This window comes from Epithele typhae (assembly GCF_022376455.1).
Source record: "Epithele typhae strain CBS 203.58 chromosome Unknown BXZ73scaffold_14, whole genome shotgun sequence".
NCBI lineage: Eukaryota > Fungi > Basidiomycota > Agaricomycetes > Polyporales > Epitheliaceae > Epithele > Epithele typhae.
Window position 1 is genome coordinate 78 of NW_025954205.1, and position 23,677 is coordinate 23,754.

At 58.6% G+C, this 23,677-nt stretch overlaps 6 protein-coding genes across 6 annotated transcripts; 1 reads left to right on the top strand and 5 right to left on the bottom strand.

Annotated features, from left to right (window-relative positions):
* Positions 1-8,194: 8,194 nt before the first annotated feature.
* On the bottom strand, positions 8,195-9,180 carry BXZ73DRAFT_99805 (peroxiredoxin; the record flags this gene model as incomplete). The annotated part of the gene is made up of 6 exons (XM_048028124.1): positions 8,195-8,332; positions 8,404-8,482; positions 8,539-8,737; positions 8,833-8,918; positions 8,980-9,003; positions 9,080-9,180. The coding sequence occupies 6 exons, from the start codon at positions 9,178-9,180 to the stop codon at positions 8,195-8,197; spliced, it is 627 nt and encodes a 208-aa protein (XP_047879373.1).
* A 926-nt stretch (positions 9,181-10,106) lies between these two features.
* On the bottom strand, positions 10,107-10,838 carry BXZ73DRAFT_44566 (Trm112p-domain-containing protein; the record flags this gene model as incomplete). The annotated part of the gene is made up of 4 exons (XM_048019364.1): positions 10,107-10,133; positions 10,346-10,423; positions 10,489-10,572; positions 10,656-10,838. 4 exons carry the CDS (start codon positions 10,836-10,838, stop codon positions 10,107-10,109), a joined length of 372 nt encoding a protein of 123 aa, XP_047879374.1.
* Positions 10,839-12,776: 1,938 nt separating this feature from the next.
* On the bottom strand, positions 12,777-14,106 carry BXZ73DRAFT_76261 (uncharacterized protein; the record flags this gene model as incomplete). Its single annotated transcript, XM_048022381.1, has 3 exons — positions 12,777-13,753; positions 13,775-14,033; positions 14,065-14,106. 3 exons carry the CDS (start codon positions 14,104-14,106, stop codon positions 12,777-12,779), a joined length of 1,278 nt encoding a protein of 425 aa, XP_047879375.1.
* An 818-nt stretch (positions 14,107-14,924) lies between these two features.
* BXZ73DRAFT_3758 (uncharacterized protein) lies at positions 14,925-15,251 on the bottom strand (the record flags this gene model as incomplete). Its single annotated transcript, XM_048018041.1, has 1 exon — positions 14,925-15,251. A coding segment is annotated over one exon (327 nt), but the record flags the coding sequence as incomplete, so codon positions are not given.
* A 2,931-nt stretch (positions 15,252-18,182) lies between these two features.
* Positions 18,183-19,598, bottom strand: BXZ73DRAFT_99809 (uncharacterized protein; the record flags this gene model as incomplete). Its single annotated transcript, XM_048028125.1, has 6 exons — positions 18,183-18,315; positions 18,391-18,533; positions 18,613-18,626; positions 18,721-18,772; positions 18,838-18,883; positions 19,468-19,598. 6 exons carry the CDS (start codon positions 19,596-19,598, stop codon positions 18,183-18,185), a joined length of 519 nt encoding a protein of 172 aa, XP_047879377.1.
* A 201-nt stretch (positions 19,599-19,799) lies between these two features.
* On the top strand, positions 19,800-20,881 carry BXZ73DRAFT_76264 (uncharacterized protein; the record flags this gene model as incomplete). Its single annotated transcript, XM_048022382.1, is given in 6 exon segments — positions 19,800-19,966; positions 20,019-20,325; positions 20,405-20,430; positions 20,492-20,635; positions 20,670-20,817; positions 20,837-20,881. The coding sequence occupies 6 exon segments, from the start codon at positions 19,800-19,802 to the stop codon at positions 20,879-20,881; spliced, it is 837 nt and encodes a 278-aa protein (XP_047879378.1).
* Between the last annotated feature and the right edge of the window lie 2,796 nt (positions 20,882-23,677).

Sequence of the window (23,677 nt, forward strand, 5' to 3'; positions counted from 1 at the left end):
ACCGTCAAGAGATGGGAGCATCAAGTAGGTGATGTGGGGGGCGATCTTGTGTCGCACAAGACGACGTGCAGCGGGACGACGGCGGGTCGCATGGTGAAACGGGGCGGCTCGTTAGAAAGAGGGTAGAAACGCGCATAAAAACAAGCCCGAGATGTCGTTGAACGGTGGAGAACTCGGAGGAGGGTAAGGTAATGAGGGTGCGGGCTCGGGGTGTGGCAGTCGGGCGCTCGGAGGAAGAGAGCCATCAAACGCGGGCGCTCGGAGTTGAACGACCACCTGCAGGCGGGCGCTCGGAGTTGAATGACCATCAAAAGCGGGCGCTCGGAGTTGAATGACCATCAAACGCGGGCGCTCGGAGTTGAACGACCACCTGCCAGGCTGCAGATGGGTGCTCGGAGTTGAATGACCACCTGCAGGCGGGCGCTCGGAGTTGAATGACCACCTGCAGGCGGGCGCTCGGAGTTGAATGACCATCAAACGCGGGCGCTCGGAGTTGAACGACCACCTGCCAGGCTGCAGGTGGGTGCTCGGAGTTGAATGACCACCTGCAGGCGGGCGCTCGGAGTTGAATGACCACCACACACAGGCACTCGGAGGAGGAGAGCCATCAAATGTGGGCACACAGAGTTAGTATGCCTATGGCAGTGTGTATGCCCATGAAATTGGGTGCTTGGAGGGTATACAGCCATCAAAAATAGGCATTCAGAGTGTGTATGCCCATGGAAGTGGAGCACTCAGAGTGCTATATGTGCACAAGAATCATTGTGTGCTTCACATGCATAGGATGTATTACAAAGAATGGGGAGACATGTGTGGCACAAAAAAAATCCTGGGCGAATGTCAAACAGTGGAGAACTCAAAGTGGGGTAGGGTGGCAGTTGGTGGATGGGGTGTAATAGTAGTAGCAGGTGCTCAGTGCATACTATACTATGAACCAGGGTGGGTGGTCTGCACACATGTGTGATTGAGAACGGGCACTCAGGAGTTGGTGTACATACCATGGACATGAATGGGTGCTCAGAGAAAATACTAGTAACCATAAGCAAGGGTGAGAACGTGTTTGTATATATGTATATGTTACAGTCACGGAGCGCAGGAGCATGGAGGTCGGGCAAGTCGGAGACGAGCAGGAAGTCAGGTCGGATTAGAGGGACACACTTGACCTCGGGGAGGCTCATGATAGCGGGGGAGACGGGTAGGAGAGGTGACAGGGAGGAGCTAGGAGGCAATCGCAAAGCGAGACGGTAGGTGCGGGAATGGTATATAAAGCTAATGATGGTGGACGACTCTCATATGCTAAGGATCTGTAGTGGGTGCACACCAAAGCTTGTAACCATACAGGTGCAGCAGGCTATAACATATATAAATTTATAGTAGCCACAGTGGCAATACACGGGATAAGCGCTGTGCCAATATGAGTGGCAGCCTAAGCAACAGGCTTATACAAGTGGTAGCCTAAGTGACAGGCTCATATGAGTGGGAGCCCAAACAACATGCTCATACAAGTGGCAGCCTAAGTAACATGCTCATATGAGCGGTAGCCTAAGCGACAGGCTAATATGAGCAGCAGCCTGGGCTACATGATAATAAAGCAGTAATAGTAGTGGCATAGTAACAATGCTATAGACAGGCAGTGAAAGGCGGCTTACACAGGTGGCTGTGCACTCATATGAGTGGGAACAGAGGCTACAAAGCGCCCACTCATATGAGTCCACCCGAGCGGTATCCCTGGGCTACAGTGTCAAAAATATGACTGGTATCCCTAGGCTACAGGGACGGCACCCAGTGGCTCATAGTACCATAGGAAACCCCCCCGATATGAGGTCTCCCATAGTCGCACGCGGCGGCGTCAAAGTGCCATGATGTACTATGTAACGATGTGCACTGACTATGGCGTACTTTGTAATGATGCGCAGTGACTATGGGACATCTATGGAACCGCTTCATATCCTTTTGGCACGGCGATTATGCACACCGGTAGTGGATGCAAAATGATAGGTGTATTATGATAGGAGTGCTAGACAACAGAGGCGAAGTGGCGAACGAGCCGAGAGCGCGCTGAAGACGTGCCCCACGAGTCCCGATGTGTGGCCCCCACACAGCCCGCGAGTCCCGACGTGCGGCCCCCGTACCGCGCGCGAGTCCTTTGGTGCAGCCCCCACACCGCGTGCGAGTCCTTTGGTGCACCGGACGCCGCTCGTGCAGCCTACAGAACTATGCATCCTCAGAGATCGTCCGACCCCGTGCACCTGCTTCGAGACGCCACACCGAGCGATTCCAATTTGCGCGTGAGAGCAGGCTTCAAAGAACGATTACAGCTTGCTCACCTAGTACGACTGATGATCGGCCCACTCTGCCGCTTGCTCTTCGAGCTCGGCAGCGAGGCGGCTTCGCGACGACGACGAGAGTCCGTGACTTACGTCTTGTATGGGTGCAGCACCGGTTGTCGCGCTGTGAAACAACCCCGACAGGGTGGCGATGTCGTATGCCAGTCAGCATAAGGTAGAACTCAACAATAATTAGCTTACCGGGCCTCGTCGTACAGACGCTGTCGAACCATAGTAGTCAACTGGGGATTGATCGCCATCCAATCTCGTATCTGGGTGAGATATGAATTGTACTTGTCTTTGTACCATTCCTCAGTGAAATTCTCGATATCTTTGCGCCGTGCACTTGCAGGATCGCGCTTATTGAGGCCGAACTCGATCTGAACGTGAGTGTAATGAAGTTAGCTGGCCTGATAATGCGCTAATCAACGACCCAATATCACATACAGCAGTAAATATGAGGGCCAACGTGACATCGCGAATAGGCGAGAACTTTGTAGGATACTGTAGGCCGACAGGTTGACGATTCCGCTTGAACCATGTCTCTTCAATGATATATCCAATGATCCTGTTCTGCGCGAAGAGACGAGGCGGATCAAGCTCCTAGGAAGTTGTGCTGCATCAGACAAGTCTCTGTAAGGCGAGGGAGCAGGAGATCGAGCACACCTTGTAATGAAAGATTGGATTAGGGGGCGAGGAATTCAAGTCCATGAGATGAACGAACAGCGCGCGATTGGCGGCTTTCGCCGCATCGTCCGACTGACTGACAAAGCCATATGTCGAAGCGATCTGTGAAAGTGCGGCATTTCGCACGTCGTTGCGTGCGTTCGCAGTGCGCTGGGTTATCTAGAGTATATACTATGAGTTAGAACAATACAAAACCGTGCATAGAGAAAGGTTACTACTCACGATCTTCCGGATCCGTTCAGTGAAGGTGTACGACACCTTCATCTTCGCGCACTGCCGTGACGACGGGCGCATTCCCTGTCAGAGCCGCTCGCGCGCGCGGCCCGACCTACACTTACTAGGGACTCTGTATCACTACAGATGTTAAGCGGACGACTATAGGAACTACAGTGCCTTCAAAGCCCGCGCGCCATGCTGTGTAGCAAACCGTTTTTCCTGATGGTGCGAAGGTGAGCTCGAGGAGGATGGAGTCCTCAATCTCGCGAGCATCGTCGGACGAGTCATCACTAGACGTGATGGGTGAGAGATCGCCGGGGAACGGATCAGCTCCCCCTGAGCCTGAAGCGTGAGGTGCAGGAGGGGCAGATGGAGGAGTAGTGGCCACAGTGACGTTCTGCTGGATACGAGAGGAGCGACGAGTTGGGCTGCCTCCACGCTTGGTCTTGGACCCACGTGGACGGCCTCGTTTGCGCGGGACAGGTTCTGGCGCAGGAACAGGAGGTGAAGAGGCCGGAGCAGGAGGTGGTTTGGACGGTGCCACTGGCGTGAGGCTGGACTTGATGAGAGGAGCATCATCGGTAGGATCGTCCTGAGAAGAGGAAGACGAGGGACCGAAGAGCGAGTCGTAGTAGTGCTCCCCCTCAGCCGAGGTGCTGGGGTAACCGTTCATGTCGTCGTTGAACCTGACGTGAATTGAAGTAACCACCTTCTGGGAGCTAGGGACGTAGACCCGGTACGCCTTCTGTGTGCCCGAGTATCCAACGAACACGCCCTCAATCGCGCGAGGATCCAGCTTCTTGCGTGACGGACTGTCGTTGTAGACGTAAGCACGACATCCGAAACGGTGCAAGAAGGTCGCATCAGCAGAGCGGCCGATGTAGAGCTCGTATGGGGTGCGGCTGCCGAGGGAGGAGGTGGGATTTCGGTTCTTCGTGTAGGCAACGTAGTTCACCGCTTCGCCCCAGAGGAACAGAGGGGCGTTGGCGTCAGCAAGGATGGTCCGGACACGGTCGAAGAGGCTGCGGTTCTGTCGTTCCGCAACACCATTCTGTTCGGGCGTACGAGGTGACGTTGTCTCGAGACGGATTCCGCGTTCCCGAAGGTACGACGTGAACTCGTTGGAGAGGTACTCGCCGCCGTTGTCCGCACAGAACGTGGTGAGCTTGCAGCCGTTGTCCCGTTCGACCTGAGCGAGCCAGTCCTTGAAGGCGGAGAACGCGTCGGACTTGTGCCGGAGGAGCGCGATCCAGACCCAACGTGTTGAATGGTCCGTAAAGGTCATGACATAGCGCTTCCCGCTAGGCGTCTGAACCTGCGCGGGGCCCCAGAGATCCGAAGAAACGAAGGAAAGGGGGTGCTTGGGTCGTTCTCGCGTGGAGGGCGGAAACGAGGCACGAGTCATCTTGCCCTTGATGCACGAAGGGCAGACCGGGTCAGGCGAGGCGAGCTGAGCGGGGCTGAGCTTGAAGCCATCAAGCCGACTGTTGCGGGCCAACTCTCGAATAGACAAGAAGGAGAGGTGTCCCAGACGACCATGAATGAGGATTTTGAGGCGGGAGACGTCGTCAGTTGTGAGGGCGAGCGCAGATTCGGAGGGCTGATCGAGGTGATAGAGCCGGTCGAGACCTTTGCTGCCTGAGAGGACAACGTCGTCCTGCGCGAGGATGTTGCGGAGAAGTGCGCCCTGATCGTCGCGTTTGAACGAGACGCAACGTCTGTGGCCGAACAGCGTGTAGCAGTTGGCATCGTCGAGGCGCGAGATCGAGATAAGACTCGGAGAAGTCTTTGGGGCATAGCAGGAGTCGAGAAGTCGGAGGCGTGTGTTGCGGCCATCAGGCAATCGCGCGATGATGTGCGCTTCGCCGCGGCCTGCGATAGTAGCCTTGCCATTCCCAAAACCGCGGATCGTGGTCGAGCTAGGCCTGACGTCGATGAAATCGGAGCGTCTAGCGTGGATGTGAGAGGAGGTACCGGAGTCGATGATGACGGATGGTGCCGAGGACGTCGAACGCGCTCAAGTCGGGAACGCGGAGTCGCACGCGGCAGGAGAGGTGGTCGGACGGGGGGCGTAGTTGGAAACAAATGCAATAAGCGCGTTTTCTTTGCTTACAACGTTCGAGCTCTCCCTGTCGGACCCCGATCCCGAGTCGTCATCCGCAACGTTTGCCTTCTCCTTCCCCTTCTTCTTCTTCCGCTTCCGCTCCCTGTTCCCACTCCCGCTGCTCGACGCGGGTGACTCCCCGTTGATGCGCTTGTAACACGTGTCAAAGACGTGCCCGAGGTGGTTGCAGTAGCTGCAGAGGGGCCTCTGGCCGCCCGCGCTCGCGTTCCGATTGATGACTGCGAAGGCGGCCTCGACAGACATCGCGGAGTCGCCGGACCCGGTGGAAGTGGGCTGGTGTCCGAGGACGCGACGGCGCTCGTTGCGCGCGCTCGCGATCACGTTGTCGAGCTTCGTGTCCTTGTTCACGATCAGGGAGGCGGACCAGGCGTTCCAGGCCATGCCTTCACCAGGGACGTCGACCAGAGTGGCGACGAACATGCCGGCAGCGGCTCCGATGTCGTCCAGCTTGACCTCGCCCGCGGTGAGGTGATTGATGGCCTCTTGGAAGGCGAGGACGTGCGCATCGAACGCGTGGACGGAGGCGAGCGGGGTGTAGATAGTCTTGAACCACATCGTGAGGGAGGAGTGGGAGGTGCGGCCGTATTGCTGCTTGAGAGTAGCCCACATGGCTGCGGAGGTGTCCTTGTCGGCAATGGAGGGGATGAGGCGACCGTGAAGTGAGCGGAGGATGTAGCCGACGGCGAGGTCGTCCTTCTGCCCCCAGATAGCGATCTGGTCGGCAGTAGCGCCGTTCGCAGAGGTGGGGCGTTGCTCGGCACCACTCACCACATCGACCATTCCTCCGATCTTGAACGCCCTCATCATCATCAGCTGCCAACCCAGGTACCCCGCTTCGTTTTCAAGCTTCGCATTTTCGGATGGGAGAACATCCTTCGCCTCCCGCGCAGGTGCCCAGAGAGGAGTCGATCCGGGCGTAGACATCTGCGGAGAGGGAGCGCGGGAGTTTGTCGTGGGAGGCGGCGTAGTCGATCTGGACGCCGTAGGCATAAGCCGGTGAGAAAGGAACCTTGATCGTAGAGATCATGAGCGCCGCGCGAACTGTCGAGTGCGGGCTTAAGGTTGCTGGATGAGCCGGTGACCTCGATCCGTCGACGATGAGCTTCTCGCGTCTATTGGCGAGCAGCAGGGCTCATAACCTAATAGCACGCAGAGTGAGCGAGTGCTCAGTTGGAATGGAGAGACGACTAATTATATCATACCTAATAGCACGCAGAGTGAGCGAGTGCTATGGGCGACGTAAGTACATGTGTCGTAGACAGAGTACCGTAGGAGACATACCTCAGTCGGAATGGAGAGATGACTGAGGAGAGAAGCGCAAGCGCCAGCGCGAGATAGACAAGAGCGCGGGCGCGGCCGAGCGGAGTACGAATAGTAAGTAAGAGTAAGTAATAGTCCATCTAATCGAGTTGTAAACACCATTCTAACAGTCCCACCCTCCCGAAAGTGACTCTCATAGGTCTCCCGACCCTCCGCGTCCGACTCTCGAGCGCTTCTGCTGATCCGGTGAAAACCTTTCTACACCCCCGGGTCTCAAGAACTCGAGGCGCAGCGCCCCCGATCCCAAGTATGAATGCTGTGCAGCTGTATATATGTGTGTGAGAAGATCCGCCGAACCATCGACTGCTTGATTCATTCAATGTTCACGGACTGAGGGGCGCATCATGGGCCCCATAATAAACCTATTCGCGGTCACGTGGGCGACGCGGTTCTTGCTAATGAGCCGCTGCTGCGGAGCGTGCGCGTGAGGCCTTGAAGTCGTTCGATCGTGCGTGGTCGGCAAGGCCGTCGGCGATGTTACGTGAGCGCAAGGTTTTGAGTCTCGTGCCGTGCTTACATATGCCGTCTGTGAGGACCCTCGCGGTGGGGGTCTGCGACTGCCTGTCACGCAGATGCCTTCCGCGGCGTTCCGCCGTCCGGCACGGAGTGGCTGGCAGGACAGAGCGAGACGAGTTTCCCCGCGGTCTATCGCATCAGCAACAAGGCCGCGATGGATCTTACGGGCGAGCTCGCCACGCCTGGACGCGGTCGAGCCTTCTGCGCGCCTGATATGAAATCGCGCGCGAGGGCCAGCGAGCGCAGGTGACGTCACCCTCTCGCGATTCGCCTCCCGCGAAAGCGTGACGACTGAGAGCGTCTACCCAAAATTGCTTTCGTGGTATCATTCCGCACTTTTTACTTATGTCGAGGGCTCGACGAGGGCACGAGGGGAGAAAGGCGAGCTAGAGAGGCCTTCCCCTCGAAGTTGCGGACGGTCTCCGCGCACGTTCAAGGGGCCGTCGGCACAATCGCACACGCACGACGCATGTAACACCAAACCGAACCAATCTGCATTCCCCTCGTACCACCTAGATCCGCACGACCGCCCACGCCCACCGGCGCGGCGACCACGCCGCACCGCCGCACGTACATGGGTATTCTACAAAGCCGCCGCGACCGCAGCGCCACGCGTCTCCCGTCTATCTCTAAGTAGCTTCTATGCCTCTATGCCATGCCTCTATACGTCTCTAATGATCTATGGGGAAGGGGGAGGGGGAGGGGCGCACAGCGGAAACACGTACGACCGGACACCATACCGGAACAGGACAGACCATCGCGAGCGCGGAGCCGAGGGACCGACAGCATGCCGGCCCCCACGTCGTCGCCGCTCACGTTCAGTGCGCGGCCTGGGGTGCGAAAACCGGGGGTAGGGGGCAGAGGCATTTACGTTCGGACACGGGCATCGGGGTGGGGGATCGAGCATCGGGATTTTCGCCACGGACCACGGACACGGGGGCAGACGGCGGCGGGGAGGCGGGGAGACGGCAGTCAGAGTCATGGACGCGGGCAGGAAGAGAGATCAGTCAGTGCGGGCGCGCTTCTTGCTCACATTCCCGTTCTCGACGCTCGCGAAGTACTCGAGCGAGCCCTTCGGGTCCGCCTTCATCGTCTTCGCGCCCTCGCTCCAGTTCGCGGGGCACACTTCGCCGTGCTCGTCCTGCGGGGAGAGGTCAGCGGGGCGGGCCACGGGGAACGCGGAGGGAAAGAGAGAGAAAGAGAGAGACATACGGTGAACTGGAACGCCTTCACGAGCCGGATCGTCTCCTCGACCGAGCGGCCGACGGGGAGGTCGTTGATCGTGATTTGCCTAGACGCGCGATCAGCCACGATGCCCGAGTCTATGCCGCCCCGCTGCGGACGCACCTGAGGATGCCCTTGGGGTCGATGATGAAGAGCCCGCGGAGGGCGATGCCCTCGTCCTCGATGAGGACGCCGTAGTCGCGCGAGATCGACATGTTGCGGTCCGCGATGAGCGGGAGCTTGAGGTCCGGGCCGAGACCGCCCTGCTTGCGCGGGGACGTCGCCCAGGCAAAGTGCGAGTACTGCGAGTCGGTCGAGGCCGCTGTGGACGTGGCAGGGCTAGGATGAGCGGCTGCGGAACCGGACTCGGCGGAAGGGCATGGAAAGGGGACGGAGTGGGAGGACAAAAAGACGGACCGAGGAGGACGGTGTTGATGGCAGTGAACGCGGGGAGAGCGTCGTTGAACGCGAGGATCTCCGTCGGGCAGACGAAGGTGAAGTCCCTAGACACGAAGGCACCTCCCGGTCAGCGGCGCGCTGACGGAACTCGGACAGGATACTCACATGGGGTAGAAGAAAAGGATGACCCTGCACGCACACATCCATATGGAAAATCCGTTAGCGACAGCGACACGCGCCGCGCAGGCAGGGGGACGCGACGCACCACTGGCCGAGGTAGTCGGAGAGGGCGACCTCCTTGAAGAGGCCGTCGACGATGGCGCTCGCTTTGAACGCGGGCGCGGGCTTCTGCACGGTGGCGACCATCGTTGCGAGCGGTTCGAATGAGAGGTGCGGGTGGGGAGAACGAGGAGGGGCGAAGAAGGCCTGACGCACGAAACGCTGCGGCAAATCGTCTGGGTCCACCTAGCCGGCCTGCAATATTTGTATCCGCCGGCGCGTTCTTTGTGTGTATTTGGCCTCCCGCACGTGCATTGCTTACGACGCGTCCACGCGTGACTTGGCTCTGTCACAAAGGCCGTTGGGCCCGACGGACTCCGAGAACCTGGCCGGAGGACCCGAAAGTCACGAACGCATGGCCGGCTTTGTCGGCGTGCGGCAGGCACGCAGCGTGCACAATGTCGACGCCATGCTCGATGCAGCTACCTGAGCTTCCCATATAACGTCTCCCTTGTCCAGTCATAGTCCAGTCTCGAGATGCGCGAGTGTATCATCCGCTAACACGTCTCTTGAAACGCTTTCGGGAGTCTGGCAAAGCAAATGCCTTCCCCGGAAATCCAAGGAACACTATGCTGGTGTCAGGCCCAATGCGAAGTGTGGTCGTCATGGATAACTGCGCCATATGTACATCATGAACAAGACACTAATTCTCGACAAATTCGGGGCTCAGTTTACTGTACTCGCACTAGGAAACGCTCATTGTCATACCAACATGTGCAAAGCTCAGCGCTCATCTACTTCCATACTCGCCCGACATGAACAGGCGTTCAACGCGATCAGCGTAGGCCTGAGCCAGACCGATCTGTTCGGAGAATCGCCCATGGTTCGTTCGTCGCGCCGTGTCGTATCGTCGCGGCCGGTCCGGAATCGGGTGACGGATGGAGGCGAGGGCGTCGCTCGGGCGATACGCATCGATAGCGCGATCGCACACGCGTCGTGGTCTACAAATGTCGTGTGTCTTAAAAGTACTTTTGGGGTACACACTCGCAAAGGTGAGCGAGGGCCCGACCAGGCTAGCCGATCTCGTGTTCCGCGAGCAGCTGTGCGATGCTGTCAACAAAGGATTCGGGAGGAAGGACGGATGAGGAATGGGGATCGTGGAAGGCGAAAAGAGGACGGGAGAGCCAGGGATTCGATCGCGAGAAGACAAAGAGAAAAAGGAGAATGGAAGCCCAAGGAGGAGGATGCCGAAACACGAAAGCGGTTCGCGCGACCGGCGGGGGAGAGGACGAGCCGGAGGACGAGCACTCACCATGTTCGGGATTCCATTCGAGATCGGATAGACGTGGCCGCAGTTCGCGCACACCATCGCGCCCTCCTCGACATGGATCTGGTGAGCCCAGCGGACGCAGGAGTAAGTGCGAGCGTGAAGGACGAAGAAGGGACGGTGCGCACTTCGAGCAAGACGTGGTGAACCTTCTTCAGGAAGTCCTCGTCCACCATCTCCGGCTGCTCCGCGGGAAGGGATGTATCCCCGAGCTGCAGGCGGTGGATGAGGGTGGGACAGAGATGCGAATCCGGTCAGCTAGTGTGCCTTGACAGTCACAGAACAACCAACAAACCTCGCGTGCGGCGTCGACGAGCGCGAGCCACTCGAGGCGGGGGAGGAAGCCGCGGAGGAAGTCTGCGTTGAACTCAGCGTCGCGGAGCTCGACCGCAACGTCCTTGAAGCGCAGAGGAAAGTTGTTGGAGGTGCAGCCTTTGGCGTGGCACGCGAGCAGGTTGTGCGTGATCAGGCGGACCATCGTGGAGGAGGTGGAGGATGGCTGCTCGTCGTCTTAGATGTACAGAGCCTGCAGCGGTTGTGGCGGGAGACGGGTGGCTGATGACTTATGTAATCAGCGACGGACGCGCACTCTCGAAGAGTTGGACTACAGGCACTTCTTTCAATCATAACTGTGTCGGCTCGCGCTTTCAATAACAAGTACACAATACGAGGCTTTCAGCACAACCACGAAGCTTCCCGCGACCCCGGCTGGCCTGCTTGATGCTTAGGAGGATGAAGTGCGTATTCCATCAACCTCGTTTTACATTTGCGTTCTACAACATTCTCGCATTGAACAGACTTGTCTCAATCTGCCGTATACGCAAGGACACTCTCATTACGGACTACAGCATTCGCGCTTACATCCATCACCTCTGTTCACCACTTCCTTGCAATACCTCTCCCACTCAGCGTCGCACACCGGGGTCAACACTGAACGTAGCGCTTCCATCTCGGCCCTCAACGTGCCAAAGCCACCGATTTGTGCGCGACCACCCGGCTGTCGCGGCGGCGGTCCACGGTGGCGGTCAATGCTGTTGAAGGGGCGGCTCCGGGTCGGCGGGACGGATTGAAGAGTGCAGGAGCTGGCGCTGAGTTCCATGCACGTCTATGGAGAGCGAGGTACATCAAGCTCCGGCGAGTAGTGTGAGTGCTGTTTGCATACTCTATGCGGATATTCATCAATCGGACCCTCATGATTGGCGGTGAGTGTTAGTGGCCTGTTCGGATGTTCTGAGCCTGACGACACTTCGGTTTAGGTGACCCTTGTTGGGGATGCGCCTGAACAGCGAGGGGCCGGGTCAAATTAGCTACGTTCTCGACGCCTTCACTGCGTTATTCGAAGTGAGCAGGAATGCGTCTACCCCTCCGTTATCAGCGGATTGCCTTCTTCGTGCTTCACATTGGCACGCCAACTCAGCCTTTCATGTTCGGTCACACTTCAGCAAGGTATGGCGGGAAGTCCAACTTCATACTCGTACTTATGTCCTCTAGGGCTGTCTCGCTTGCAGTGGCACCTTTCCACAATCTCACAGTGGTGGAAGCGCACCATCGTCAAGGCTGCAGCCGGCACCAGCCACCTCATCGACGCCTCTCGCCCACCGCACGTCGAAAGCGCAAGTCTATGCACATCCAGCCCCCTTTTCCTCTTCTCCGCCTCTCGCGACAGGCCACCCGGGCCGCGCGCTCGATGCACTCCGACGAGCACGCACTTCTCCCCGCGTTCAAGTAGGTCTGCGCGCTCCGGCCTATGGTCTACCGCGCCGCGCTGCGCCGTGCGCGTCGGCCACTGACCGTACACGCACCTCGACCGCACGGGGTCGCAATCCCCTAGACACCGTTGTCGCCGCGACTCCGCCTCTGCGCTCCCGGCCGCAGCCAAGAAGACGGCGCCAACGGTGCCCAACGTGCAGACCTCGCCAGCCTCACGCCGGATGTACCGATTGGGAGGATGGTGGACGGCCCTTCGTGCGGTTCGTGAGGACGGTTGCCCGATGCGCATCGGGAAAGCGGCCCCGCCCGCGGCGGCGCAACCAGCATTGGATGAGCTCCTCGGGAACACGCATGAGCCTGTTCTTGAAGGGCCGGCGTCCAGGGTGGGTGTGGTGAGGTAGCGAGCGCGGAAATGTCGGACACTGGGACTGGTCTGGCACTGTGGCTCCTCCACGCTGTTTCTTTCGATACTTCTTCCGCTCAAATATAACGCGCGAATATCGTCACAGGATTCTTGGCCGTCAACTCCGTGCCGGACGCCTGAATGCGGAACGTCATTTCCGGCGGCTTATGGTGATGGTGAGCGGTCGCGCGGCGTGCCCATGCATCCGAATGGGTGCATTGTGAGGCTGCCGGCCAGCAACCCGAAGCAAGACGTATGGTTGTACAAATTCATCAAGAAATCAAGTTTCAACATGACTGCGATCTACGGGTCCCAAGCAGAGGCCATGGGGTCACTGACACGGCGGAAAACCACATCTCCTGCCCGGTTCGAGATTCCGACCATCACCCCGTCTGCGGAAATCGCGAGCAGGTGTACACTGCGACCGTCTGGCCACCAGAAGACGGTCTTTGTGGTGCCTTCTTCGATGTTCCAGATCGAGCAGATGGAGACGTCGTTTTCTTCGGCCACAAATATTGCCGTCCGTCCATCTGCAGACCACTCCATGCCATAGATATCCGGGGCATGATCGAGACGAAAAGGCGCGGACCCGGTCATTGTGTCCACCACCAACAATGACCGTCGAAAGTCCGGCTGCATCATGAGACGAGCACCGTCGGCGCTGAGGGGTGACGATGGGAACCAAGGTGACTGCGTGTCGGTGACTTTGTTGCTGTGTGTAGACAGCTGTGTGACGATGGTGGCATGCTCCCCCGTTGATGCGACCTTCGAATTGCGCAGAGTTCCATCCTCGCATACTGAGATGACATGAAACTGGTCTTCTCCATGTGTTGTGTTCCATAATGTACTGCCGATAATAGGGCTATGGTCGTCGGTCGACTTGTAACGGCAGGTCCCTGTGCTCAAATCCCAAACAAAGGTATAGTTGCTCGGAGTCCCATCTACTGGCGGCGGCGTGAATCGTAAAGTTGAAAGAACGCAATCACCGGCTGAAGACAACCTGAGCCAGGACTCTCCGAGGGGCTGTGAGCACCCATGTTGAATAGCGGCCAGTTCGGAAGATGGTACGAGGAGCGAGCGGAGATGCGCGAAAGTCGAAGCGTCGAAGACATGCACTCGAGCGAGGGCGTCTTGAACAAACATCTGTGTGCCATCCAGCGACCAGAGAACCCCGACATAACGCGCGTCCGTAGCATCCACTGGAAGGCACCCGATCTTCTGGGGGATCTTGCCAGATGGTGTAGAGCTAGTCGCAAGGGGGAGAGAGAACACGTGGATAGCTGCGGAGGAAGTAAACACACATTGCGCCTCGTTGGGGGAAAACGCAACACGATGGGGTAGGTCATTGAACCGGTCGCGTTCTTCGTACCAGTCGGTGTGTACGGGGATGCCTGACTCGGTGTCCCAAATTATGAGCTCTGTTGTGGGCCACACATGCACGATGCTTGCTGCCCAGTTTCCACGGGGACTGAAGACAAGGCAACGGAGCTGGTCCGCAGATCCGTAAGGCGTGCAACGCCTTCCCGAGATGGTCCCTGTCATTCCAGCAGTCAGTGCTTGCTGTTTGCGATATTATGGCAAGCAAACGTACCCGGGGTATCCAGAGGTAAGATATGGAGAAGGTTTTGGTCATGAAGAGTTTGGAACCACCGCACGAACAGGGTTGTCCATCGTGAGAGGTGATTCCGTGGAAGGCTGTTAACTGAACACACAAGACCGGCAGAGCGTAGACGATTGTGACGAGATAAAACCCGGGAGAATTCTTCAATAACTTGTTTTTGTTCATCCTCGCCGGGATCGTTATAAACGCTGAGGGAGTAATACACTAGACGGAGTGTGCGTAGCGAGTCCGGGAGCTTCATACAAGCGCGCAACACTACTGTAGTATTGCCCTTGAGGGAACCCGTGTGTGGCATCCAGACGGAGAGCGACTCCATGTTGCAACACAACGTGATGTCGAAGCCTGGGAGTCGGATGTGTTTCGGAGTCAGTTGCATTCACGTAGCAAGTGTCAAGCTCTCGCACCCTGGAGCCAATGACCTGGCACTTCGACGACCACAAGCGCCGCAGCGTTCTTGACGAGCAGCAGGGTTTGCCCATCAATGACCGGCCCCCAAAAAAGGTGCTGTGGATGGGTTGCTATCAGCTTGATTCCAACGATGTGGATTCAGCACTGGATATCACCTCGAAGAACCGAAGCCGCCGCAAGCCCTGTCGTCTGCCATGCGCAGACAAAAGCGACTGATTTTGCGGAGGAGGAAGATTATACATGTTGTCCGCGATGATTTCTTCCAGGGCAGGACAAGCGTACAGGAGGGAGAAGAAGTGGAAAAGGGTCTTGAACTGTACATACTAACGGAGGGTCACTCGTTTTACATCCCGATACTGGCCCAGGGCAACCAACGTCGCTCGTCGGAGTGGAAAAGTTGTGTGTCCATCACCGAGAAACTCCCAAGCCTGGATGTGGATGAGGTATGGGAGGAGGAGGATCGGGGCAGTGACGAGGAAGGGGCGCCTGTGGCTCTTCACCGAGCGATCGGGCTCCAGCCGGACAACTTCGACCAGGGATTTCAGAGTGGGGTTCCGGTCGAACGTGGCGCAGATGGTTGGGAGTTGCTCTCTGCTGGACACCGTGAGCGTGCGCCAGAGATGGATGCGGGTCCGGGGGATCCAGCCCTTGTGTACCCGGATACAACGAGTGAGGGCCGCGGTCTCTTGAGCTGCACCGAGTTCATCGATGATTTGCTCGATGATCTCGATGGGGACGCGGGGGGACGACATGATAGGACGGTACAGGAGAGAGGACGACGACGGGCTGCGAGCGCGGTCCCCCAGCGCGAACCTTATCGCCTCGGGCGCCGTGGGGAGTTCGGTCTGCGGTGACGGACGTCGCGCGCGCTCAACTCCGAGGGGAGAGACATTGAAGCCGACGGCCGCCATGCCCTTTCCAAATCCGAAACCACGTCATGGCACGAGCTCGTCGTCGGAGCAGACTTGTTTTGGAACGCAACACTCAAGTGCTCACTCCTCGTGCCTCCGTTTCATTTGTCAATTCGCAGCCACTCACACACGTTCTGCAGAGCGTGGTACTTGGAAGTAAACGTCCGGCCATCGTGAACACCTCCCCGCGCGCATCCACCAACCCCACCATCGACCCGCCCACAGACAGCGAGACCAGCTCCTTCTCGCGCGGCGCGCCCGTCTCGACCTCCCAGACCCACCAGCCCGTGCGCGCCGGCATGGGATCCACGAGCACGCCGGCGCAGGCTGCAGGCATCCGCGGAGAGCACCGCGCACCGAGGGAACCAGCTGCGCGCTGGGTGGTGGTCGGCGGGCAGGGCGAAGAGCGCGGTGCCGGTGAGTGTTTTGAACACCACCGGTGACTCGGGGGCGAGAAGGTGCGCCCTGTCTGCAGAGACGAGGCGGTGTTCGTGAAGGTCCGCCGCGGATGATACGGCCTGGTGCAAGATCGGAGGCCGGATGGTGGTGATGACCTCGAGGCTCCGGCGAACAGACGTCCGCAGAGAGCAGAGCGCGATGGCGTTCGTGCGTTCACGCCCCGGAAGTTGCGACGATGTATTTGCTGGGTGCGCTCATCCCGCTATAGTCCCTAGTGAAGGTGAAGAATTAAATGGTGTCGGTGAGTTGTTTCCGGACGTAGTTCCTGTCCTCGTGCTTCACAACGTCGTCGTAGTGCATGCGTGAAAGGAAGTACTGGCCGTCCCAGGAGGACGAGACCTGGGCCGAGCGGGTCGCGGTGTCGTCGTCCCCGAGCCCTGTGATTTCGTCGATATCGTGTTGAGGGGAAGAAGCGCAGGCACGCGAAGGCGGACGCACGGTCAAAGACGTCGACGTGCGCAATTGAACGAAGATTTGCGTGCCGTCAGATGACCAGGCGACGCCGGTGACGACACTCCAGAGCTGCTACTCGCGGCGTTCGGATAGTCTTGCGGGAGGGGAAAGGGAGATATTCTTGGGAATGAGGACCCGAACGGCGCAAGAGAACGATTGAATGTGCACGCACCGCAAATCCCGCTCAGTTTCTCGTGGCTGGAAAAGATGAGCTTGTGCCAGAACTGGTAGGGACTGCGAGCGGATCACGACACGCAGACCAGGGCACGGCGTGCGAGAGTCTGGGGGTCTCCTTCGGCAGCCGGTGCGTCAATGGCTTCTTCAACGGCATCGATGCGCGCGCATGAAATGAAGTACAACTGGTTCAGCCGGGGTTGGCTGACCTGCGCGTCGGAGTCATCGTCTACCACAGACCGTCCTGAGCTGCGGGGCGCGCAAATTGTCAAGAAAATGACCATTTCGCTAGAATGCTGACTTACGAGGCTCGTCGCGTGCGAACACCGGGCATTTCAGAGGCAGCGATCCAGCGCGAAAAGCGCACGCTGCAGCCGGACGTCCAAGGAGAAGCATAGAGAGGTCTGTTAGACCGGCGGTGTACATCAACATTTGAGCATGCACCTTTAGACTCCCGATGAACTTCTGCCCGACACGTCCTTCCCTCATGCGGACTTGCTTCATGCGGACCATGAAGCGTTGGAGGCGCTGCCTGCCAGGACCCCTCTCGTCGTGTCCGAGTAGTCTGGGATTTGAAGGTCCCAGCGGCGGATGGTGGGTAACGAGACCGAATGAGATGGGATTCAAGGCGACTACGGGATCACGGAGATTGAGGCGGAGAATGCACATGGCAGCAGATAAGCGAGAGGAAAGACGGAGAAAGGGAAACGAAGCAGAATGTTATTGCGAGCAGAGTAGCTGCAGACTGCAACTGGCATGAGAGATCGGAGGAGCGGCGCGGCGGGCTCGGACGCGGACTCGCGTCCCGTCACACGTTCCGTCACGGTCACCCCTCTGGCGTATGGCTGCGCAGTCATAATCACTGTGTGCCCTCGAAGAGGTGAAACCCACCTGTCACATCACCCGGCAGTTCTGGGTGGCATCGACCTCCAGTCGTGGTGGGAATAACGAGGTTTGGGTCATTAGCGCCAGTCGGTTTCCGCCGTCTGACTTAGTGAACCGAGCAGGGTATTTTGAGTAAGATTTTGCGTCCATTCACCATGTTACGGCCGCACCCAGAAACAAGGTGGAAACTCACGTGCATCTGGTCGAGTATCGAGTGCGCAATTGACAAGTAAATGAGTGAAAATGCGCTCATTGGAAAGACTTCGTTACCGTCCTATTTTCACCACTATTACCAGCCGTTACAGCCATCACACAAGGACGTTTTGCACCAATAAATGTGATGAAATTGAAGCACACGGTATTCGGGACAATCAATAGTAATAACGCGATGATTTGAATACGGGGTACAACGCCACAGGACGTCGACGCTCGCGATCAAGCTGCAGCCTGCGCGGGCGATCGACCCACAGGCTCCGCCAGAACTGTGTCCTCACCGCCGTGGTACCCGCTACCTCCTGTGCCCTGATCCGTCTGTCCTTCACCATCAGCGCCTTATCGTCATCTTCGTCATTCGTTGTCCTCGCTCGAGACGGTGTCAATGGGCTCGTTGACGTCCATGTCGCCGCAATGGTGCTACCGGCGCACGCGGGCCCGTTGCGCATCCGACTCTGCAGGTGAGTGAGTTGTGACCGTTCGGAGAAGGCGCTTGACGAAGAGCATGCTCACGACAGGGGAAGGTGGCTGACGTTCCACGAGCGACGGCTGCCGGGAAGACCAGCGTGAGTGAGAAGACGGATCCTAAAGGACCTTGTCAAGTGGGTCGAGACGTTCGTGCTGCTCGCGCTGCCGCCGCCGCGCCTTGAACTGCAGGTCGAGGGTGGAGAACGTGGGAGAGGATGCTCGGAGGCCGAGGGCGTTCTCCTGAACGTGGCTAGTGGAGGCTGAGAAAAATTCTACGCCGCTGCAGGGACCTCCTTCTCCTTGGGCACGCCGCGGGCGTTCGCACGTGAGCTTGTTCCACAAGTCCCAGCAGAGGAGGTTGTACAGCAGATGCATGTTGGGCTGGATCAGCACCGACAGACGTCGTGAGCGAACGAGGAGATAAACGTCGATGAAGGGGAATTGGGGGTACTTCTTCATGTCCGTGATCTGCACGCAAACCGGAAGGAGCGTGGAGATGACGGTCAGCGGATGCCCATGTTCGCCGGAAAATGACAAAAGAACGCACCGCACCCGTTGCGCCTTCCAAATGCAGCGGTGGTAGTACGGTACAAGCGTGAACGTGGGTTGAAGATGAGCAGGGGAATGGACGGGAGATCGTGGCGGGGCTACTCACAGATCGCTGAGACGTTCTTTGTAAACTCGTGGTCCAGGTGCTTCTTGCTGGCCTAGGGACACAGCGCAAGATACGTGGACAAATGGCATGGGTGAGGGTAGTGGAGGAGACACTAACCTCGAGCTCATGTTTGCGCGCCGCCTTGATTAAACCAGACGTGGGTCTAGTGGATGTGTGTAGATGACCTGACGCGCTTATCTGTGACTTCCTGGATCGATGGCGAGAAAGGCGGTGAAAGGCGTAGTCTTAAACGCGTCGATGAAGCTGGTGGTGGGCATGGTTGCGATGGGGAACGGTGGGTGGCAGCAGGCGGCTGGCGGCGGCGAGAGGAAGGTACAGGGGTGTGGTCCAGAGCATGGTTGGTGAGATAGTCGAGGCGGGGTATCGAAAACTGGGCTGCCGCGAACCACGATACTGCTAGAGGATGGGGAGTTGATGGAGGAGGAGGAGGAGGAGGAGGAGGAGGAGGAGGGGGAAGCTCGCACGGCGCGGGGACGCGCGTCGCGCGTTGCACTTGCACGTGGCGTGTGAATCTAGACTCCAGTACCCGACCCCGACTACTGCCAAGGCCTGATGGCCGCTTTCAGTGTTCACGCTTTCAACACATCCTAGTCTCACGCCATATACATACTCTGGCTCGGTACAATATGTACCACCTACTCGTCAAATTCCACCTGGCCCCTGCATCTCCCGCGCTGCCCCCGGTCCCCTCATGCCCGGTGTTTGCTCCAAGTCGCCCCCACATACCCTGCATCGCCCTGCGTCGCCCGCATCTCGCGGGGTGTCCGCAAGCCCGCAAGCCACCTCCTGCTCGCCTCCATACAGGACTCGGCCTCACCGTTATCGTCCGGTACAACGAGACTGCAGCTGCCGGCCATGTTCGAAACCACGTTAACTTGCCCACCTCGATGACTCCCGCGGCACGCGGTCGTACGATGTGCTCGACGATGGCTTGCGCAATGGCACTGTGGCACTGCTGACCTCGCGCTCAAGCTCGCGGGCGAGTCCCCGCAGAGCGACGTCCGCGTCGTCGGCGCGCTCGAGAGGAACGTCGGCAAGGGCGGCGGCGTCCTCCACGGATGCTCCATGGGCGCCGGCGCCGGCTGCTCATGGTCAATGTGCACGGGACGAGCCAGTTTGAGGACCTGGAGCTGCTATGGAAGGCGATGGATGGGTTTTCGCCTGCTGGGGAGGCTGCGCTGGCGGTCGGCAACCACATGCCTGGTAAAGACAGGCAGTGGTCAAGGTACGTCGTTGCGTCGCTCGTATTCTGCCATACGTACTAACGTCGCCCATAGCGTTCGTTCATCCGCCATGTACGGTCTCCATACCATCGTCCGCATCGTCGGCCTCAGACACATCCGCGACACGCAGTGCGGCTTCAAGCTCCTCGCGCGTAGAGCTGCGCAACAAATCTTCTCGTACTGGCACCTCACCACGTGGATATTCGACGTCGAGCTCCTGCTACTCGCCAAGGCACAAGGGACCCCAGCGGTGGAGGTCCCGATTGAATGGCACGAGGTGTCAGGCTCGAAGCCGCACGTATTTTCGGACTCGCTGCAGATGCTCCGCGACCTGTTTGTCCCCCGGGCGAAACTCGGAGCCGTACTTGTGGCACGCCGCAAGTGCGGCGAAGGCTGAGCGCTGAACCTCGGTTCGACCGGGTGACGATGGATGTGGTCAGGTGTTCGAGCGGATCGGCGGATGTAAGTGCGTCTCTCCTTTCTCCACTCCGCGACCGCGAAGAGCTGACGCAGCTGCATGCGTGCAGGGTGGAGTGGCACTTAAAGGAGGGCGGCACGTTCGAGCCCGTGAACCACGTCGCGAATGTGCGCGGACCCGTCCGGCAGCTCCTCGATGAACGCCGCGTCACACCGGGCGTGCTCAGCGCACGCTGCAGCCGAATCGCGACCAAGTAAGCCCCGGACCCCTCCCCTCCCCTCCCCCAGCCTCCTTGCACAACGGGACGAGGCACCGATGCCGACCCACACAGGCAGGTCAAAGCGCATCAAGAACCTCGCGCGCGCGAACGGCTACACAGGCATCGTCACCGGCACGCGCACCACCGGGTCGCAGCTGATGAGATCACATGACAGTGTGTGCAGGTGTAGGACAGGGCACGACGGGCAACGGCCCAGCTTCGGAGCCCGAAAAGGCGTAGAAAAAGCCTGTCAAAGGTGTCATTTCCGGCAGGTATTTTTCTAGGGGAGAAAAAGGGTGGGAAAGGCGAACTTTTATGTCAAGTTTGTGTGTGTCGTAGAGTATCCTGAAAGGTGACGTTTTGGGTGAATGTTTTGGCACGACAGAATACTGTGCTCAGAACAAAGACAATAGAATTCATTGTAAAGGCAATAGAACGTGTATTGTATGTGAGTAAAAAACAAGTGAGTACGAATGATAAGTAACGCGCGTTATTGGAATGGGTACCAAAGGTCTCTTTATCGATCGTTTTCGGCACCCCGTAAATCACACGGAGAAATTGCCCATTTTAGTGCCTTTTTCACACGCGCACAAAAGGCTGCAGAAAAGACACCTTTGACAGGCTTTTTCTACGCCTTTTCGGGCTCCGAAGCTGGGCCGTTGCCCGTCGTGGGGAGCGAGGGTGTACAGGTCTACACGAAGGAGGATGGCACAACGCAGTGTGTAGACACAGTGTACTCAGAGACTACATGTACCTAGCGTACTAGAACACTGCGCAGTGCGCAGCTCTGATCACCCAAAATGTACTGCAGGAATCTGAAGCTAGTGAATTGTGAATGTACCCGCGCAACGCGTGGTAAGTGATAACTCAGAACTGGGTGCTTGGGTAAGAGAATTCGGCGCTCAGAATGGGGTGAACAAACACAGGACAGGCGGTGAATCCGCGCATAGGAAATTTCGCCTGTCACATCACCCGTCACCCACTTATCCCCAGGTTCGAGGGTGATCAGCGCTTTTCACCCAGCATCTGCGCTCCTGTCACTGGTTGACAGGCCCACAGTGAATATCGTCCCGCTCTCACTGCGTCGCCCATTCTCAAGGCCTCACCGTTCCGCCATTGCTGCCCTGTGCGTCTTCCGATGCCCTCAACCGTGCATACTGGGACACACCAGCCGTCATCAAAGGCGGGGAACGGATGTCGCCGAGACGACGAGATCGATCCTTCTCTTAAGGACACCGACCTGAATATGCGATGGACGGCAGACAATATGCATGTGAGAGCGATTTCCAAACGCGAAGTCGCCGCGATGGGACTGACGATGTGCAGCCGCAGATGACGTCCTGCGCGCGGTTGCAGGCGCACGAAGACGCGCACGTCCCGCGAGTCGACCTTCTCTTACTCACCCACGCCCTCTCGATCGCCCAGTACTCCGCTGTCCTGGCGAGGGCTCTACGCCGTCCTCTCGCTCACCCCTGTCCCGGCTGCGGATCCGCGGACGCGACGGTTCGTGCCCGCTCGACACCCTTCCCTATCGCCCCGCTCGCCCTCGCCCTCTCGTGCACTCCGCCATCCTGGCGCCCTCTCCCCCGCCTCTTCACCATCCCGCCGTCCTCTCCCTCGCCCCTGCCGGCGCCGGTTTCGGCCTGTATGCACCTGTGTGCCCTCCTCAGGCCTCAGGTGGGCGCTTGAGCGCTGCCTCCTCTCCGTGCGTCGGTGTCTGACACGGCAATGTCCTGGTACCCACACGGGATTGTCGTTACTGCAGGTCCTCGTCCTCGTCGTCTACTACGATACCCCAATACAGCTACCACTGTGCTCGACGTCTTCGCGCGCACGCTGTTTTACATTAGGCGTCCTTAAGATCAACGCTCGGCAGCCGGGTGGCTCAGTGAGCTACGGGTGCGTGGTGTACATCTCCCCCGCTCTCCTAGTGCTCGCGTTCATCGTCGTTCTGTACCTGCTCGCGGGACTCCTCCCCATCGCTCGCTGGCTGACGCCGCCTCCGCTCTGCCCACACATATACACTCCGTCGCGCGACGTCAACCTTCGTGCGCTTCGCCCGCTTTCAGCTCACGCAGTGGACGCGGCCGACGGAACGAGCACACACTCAGCGCCGAGCAGGACCAGTTGGGCGTGCTCTCGGAGACCTTCGTTCTCGTGCAAGGCTATGGTGCCCATCTTCGACCCCCTTCCTCTGCAGGACGCCGTCCACGCGCTCGACTCGGACTCCGATGGCGATTCCGGGCCGCGTCCAGAGCGGACGTTGAAGACGCATGTCCTTGACGTCACCCCCTGCCTCGCACCCGCGCCCGTATGTGCCTGTATGCTCACGCCTCAGGTGAGCCGTTGCCCTCTTCTGTCCCTGTAGCTATAGCCTAAACGCTTGTTTTTCCAGCCCACGAGTTACCTGCTCCTGCCCAACACGTACCGCTGCACCACCGCGCCTCGTCCACGACGTCCTGCCGAGCTGTAAGTCAGCGTTCACAGCACCGGCGAAGAGAATGACGACTTACAGAGCCCCTTTCCTCTACAGCCGTCCGACTTGAACAGTCAATTCAGCAGGAACGCAGGGGTGACGACGCGCAGCGCAAGCCTGAGCCGGTCCAGGACTTACGCACACAGCCGGGGGCGCCGAGAGGGTCTCAACACCTCGTCCGCTCATCCCTTTTGTACCCGTCCCCGCCCGCGCGCCCGCAACCGCAATCGCCTTCATCTGTAGCCGGCTCATGACCCTCGCCCGACGTCCATCACCGATTTCCGCGCGTTGCCCGAGCTTGTTCCGCGCGGATCCTTCCAACAAATGTCCGCGGAGCTTGTCCCACCAACCCTAGGCGGACGCAGGCCGTCTAGTCCACCCTGGGCGCCCGACGACCCTGACACGTACACCAACCCCGCCCACGAGTACGGTTCCCGAACATTGGAATACGTTGCAAGGGTCCTACTCGAATCGTAAGTGCCCACTTCAGTTCCACGGAAATGGCGCGTTGATCACACATTGCCTAGATTCATTTTGTGACTGCATCCAGGACATGCCTG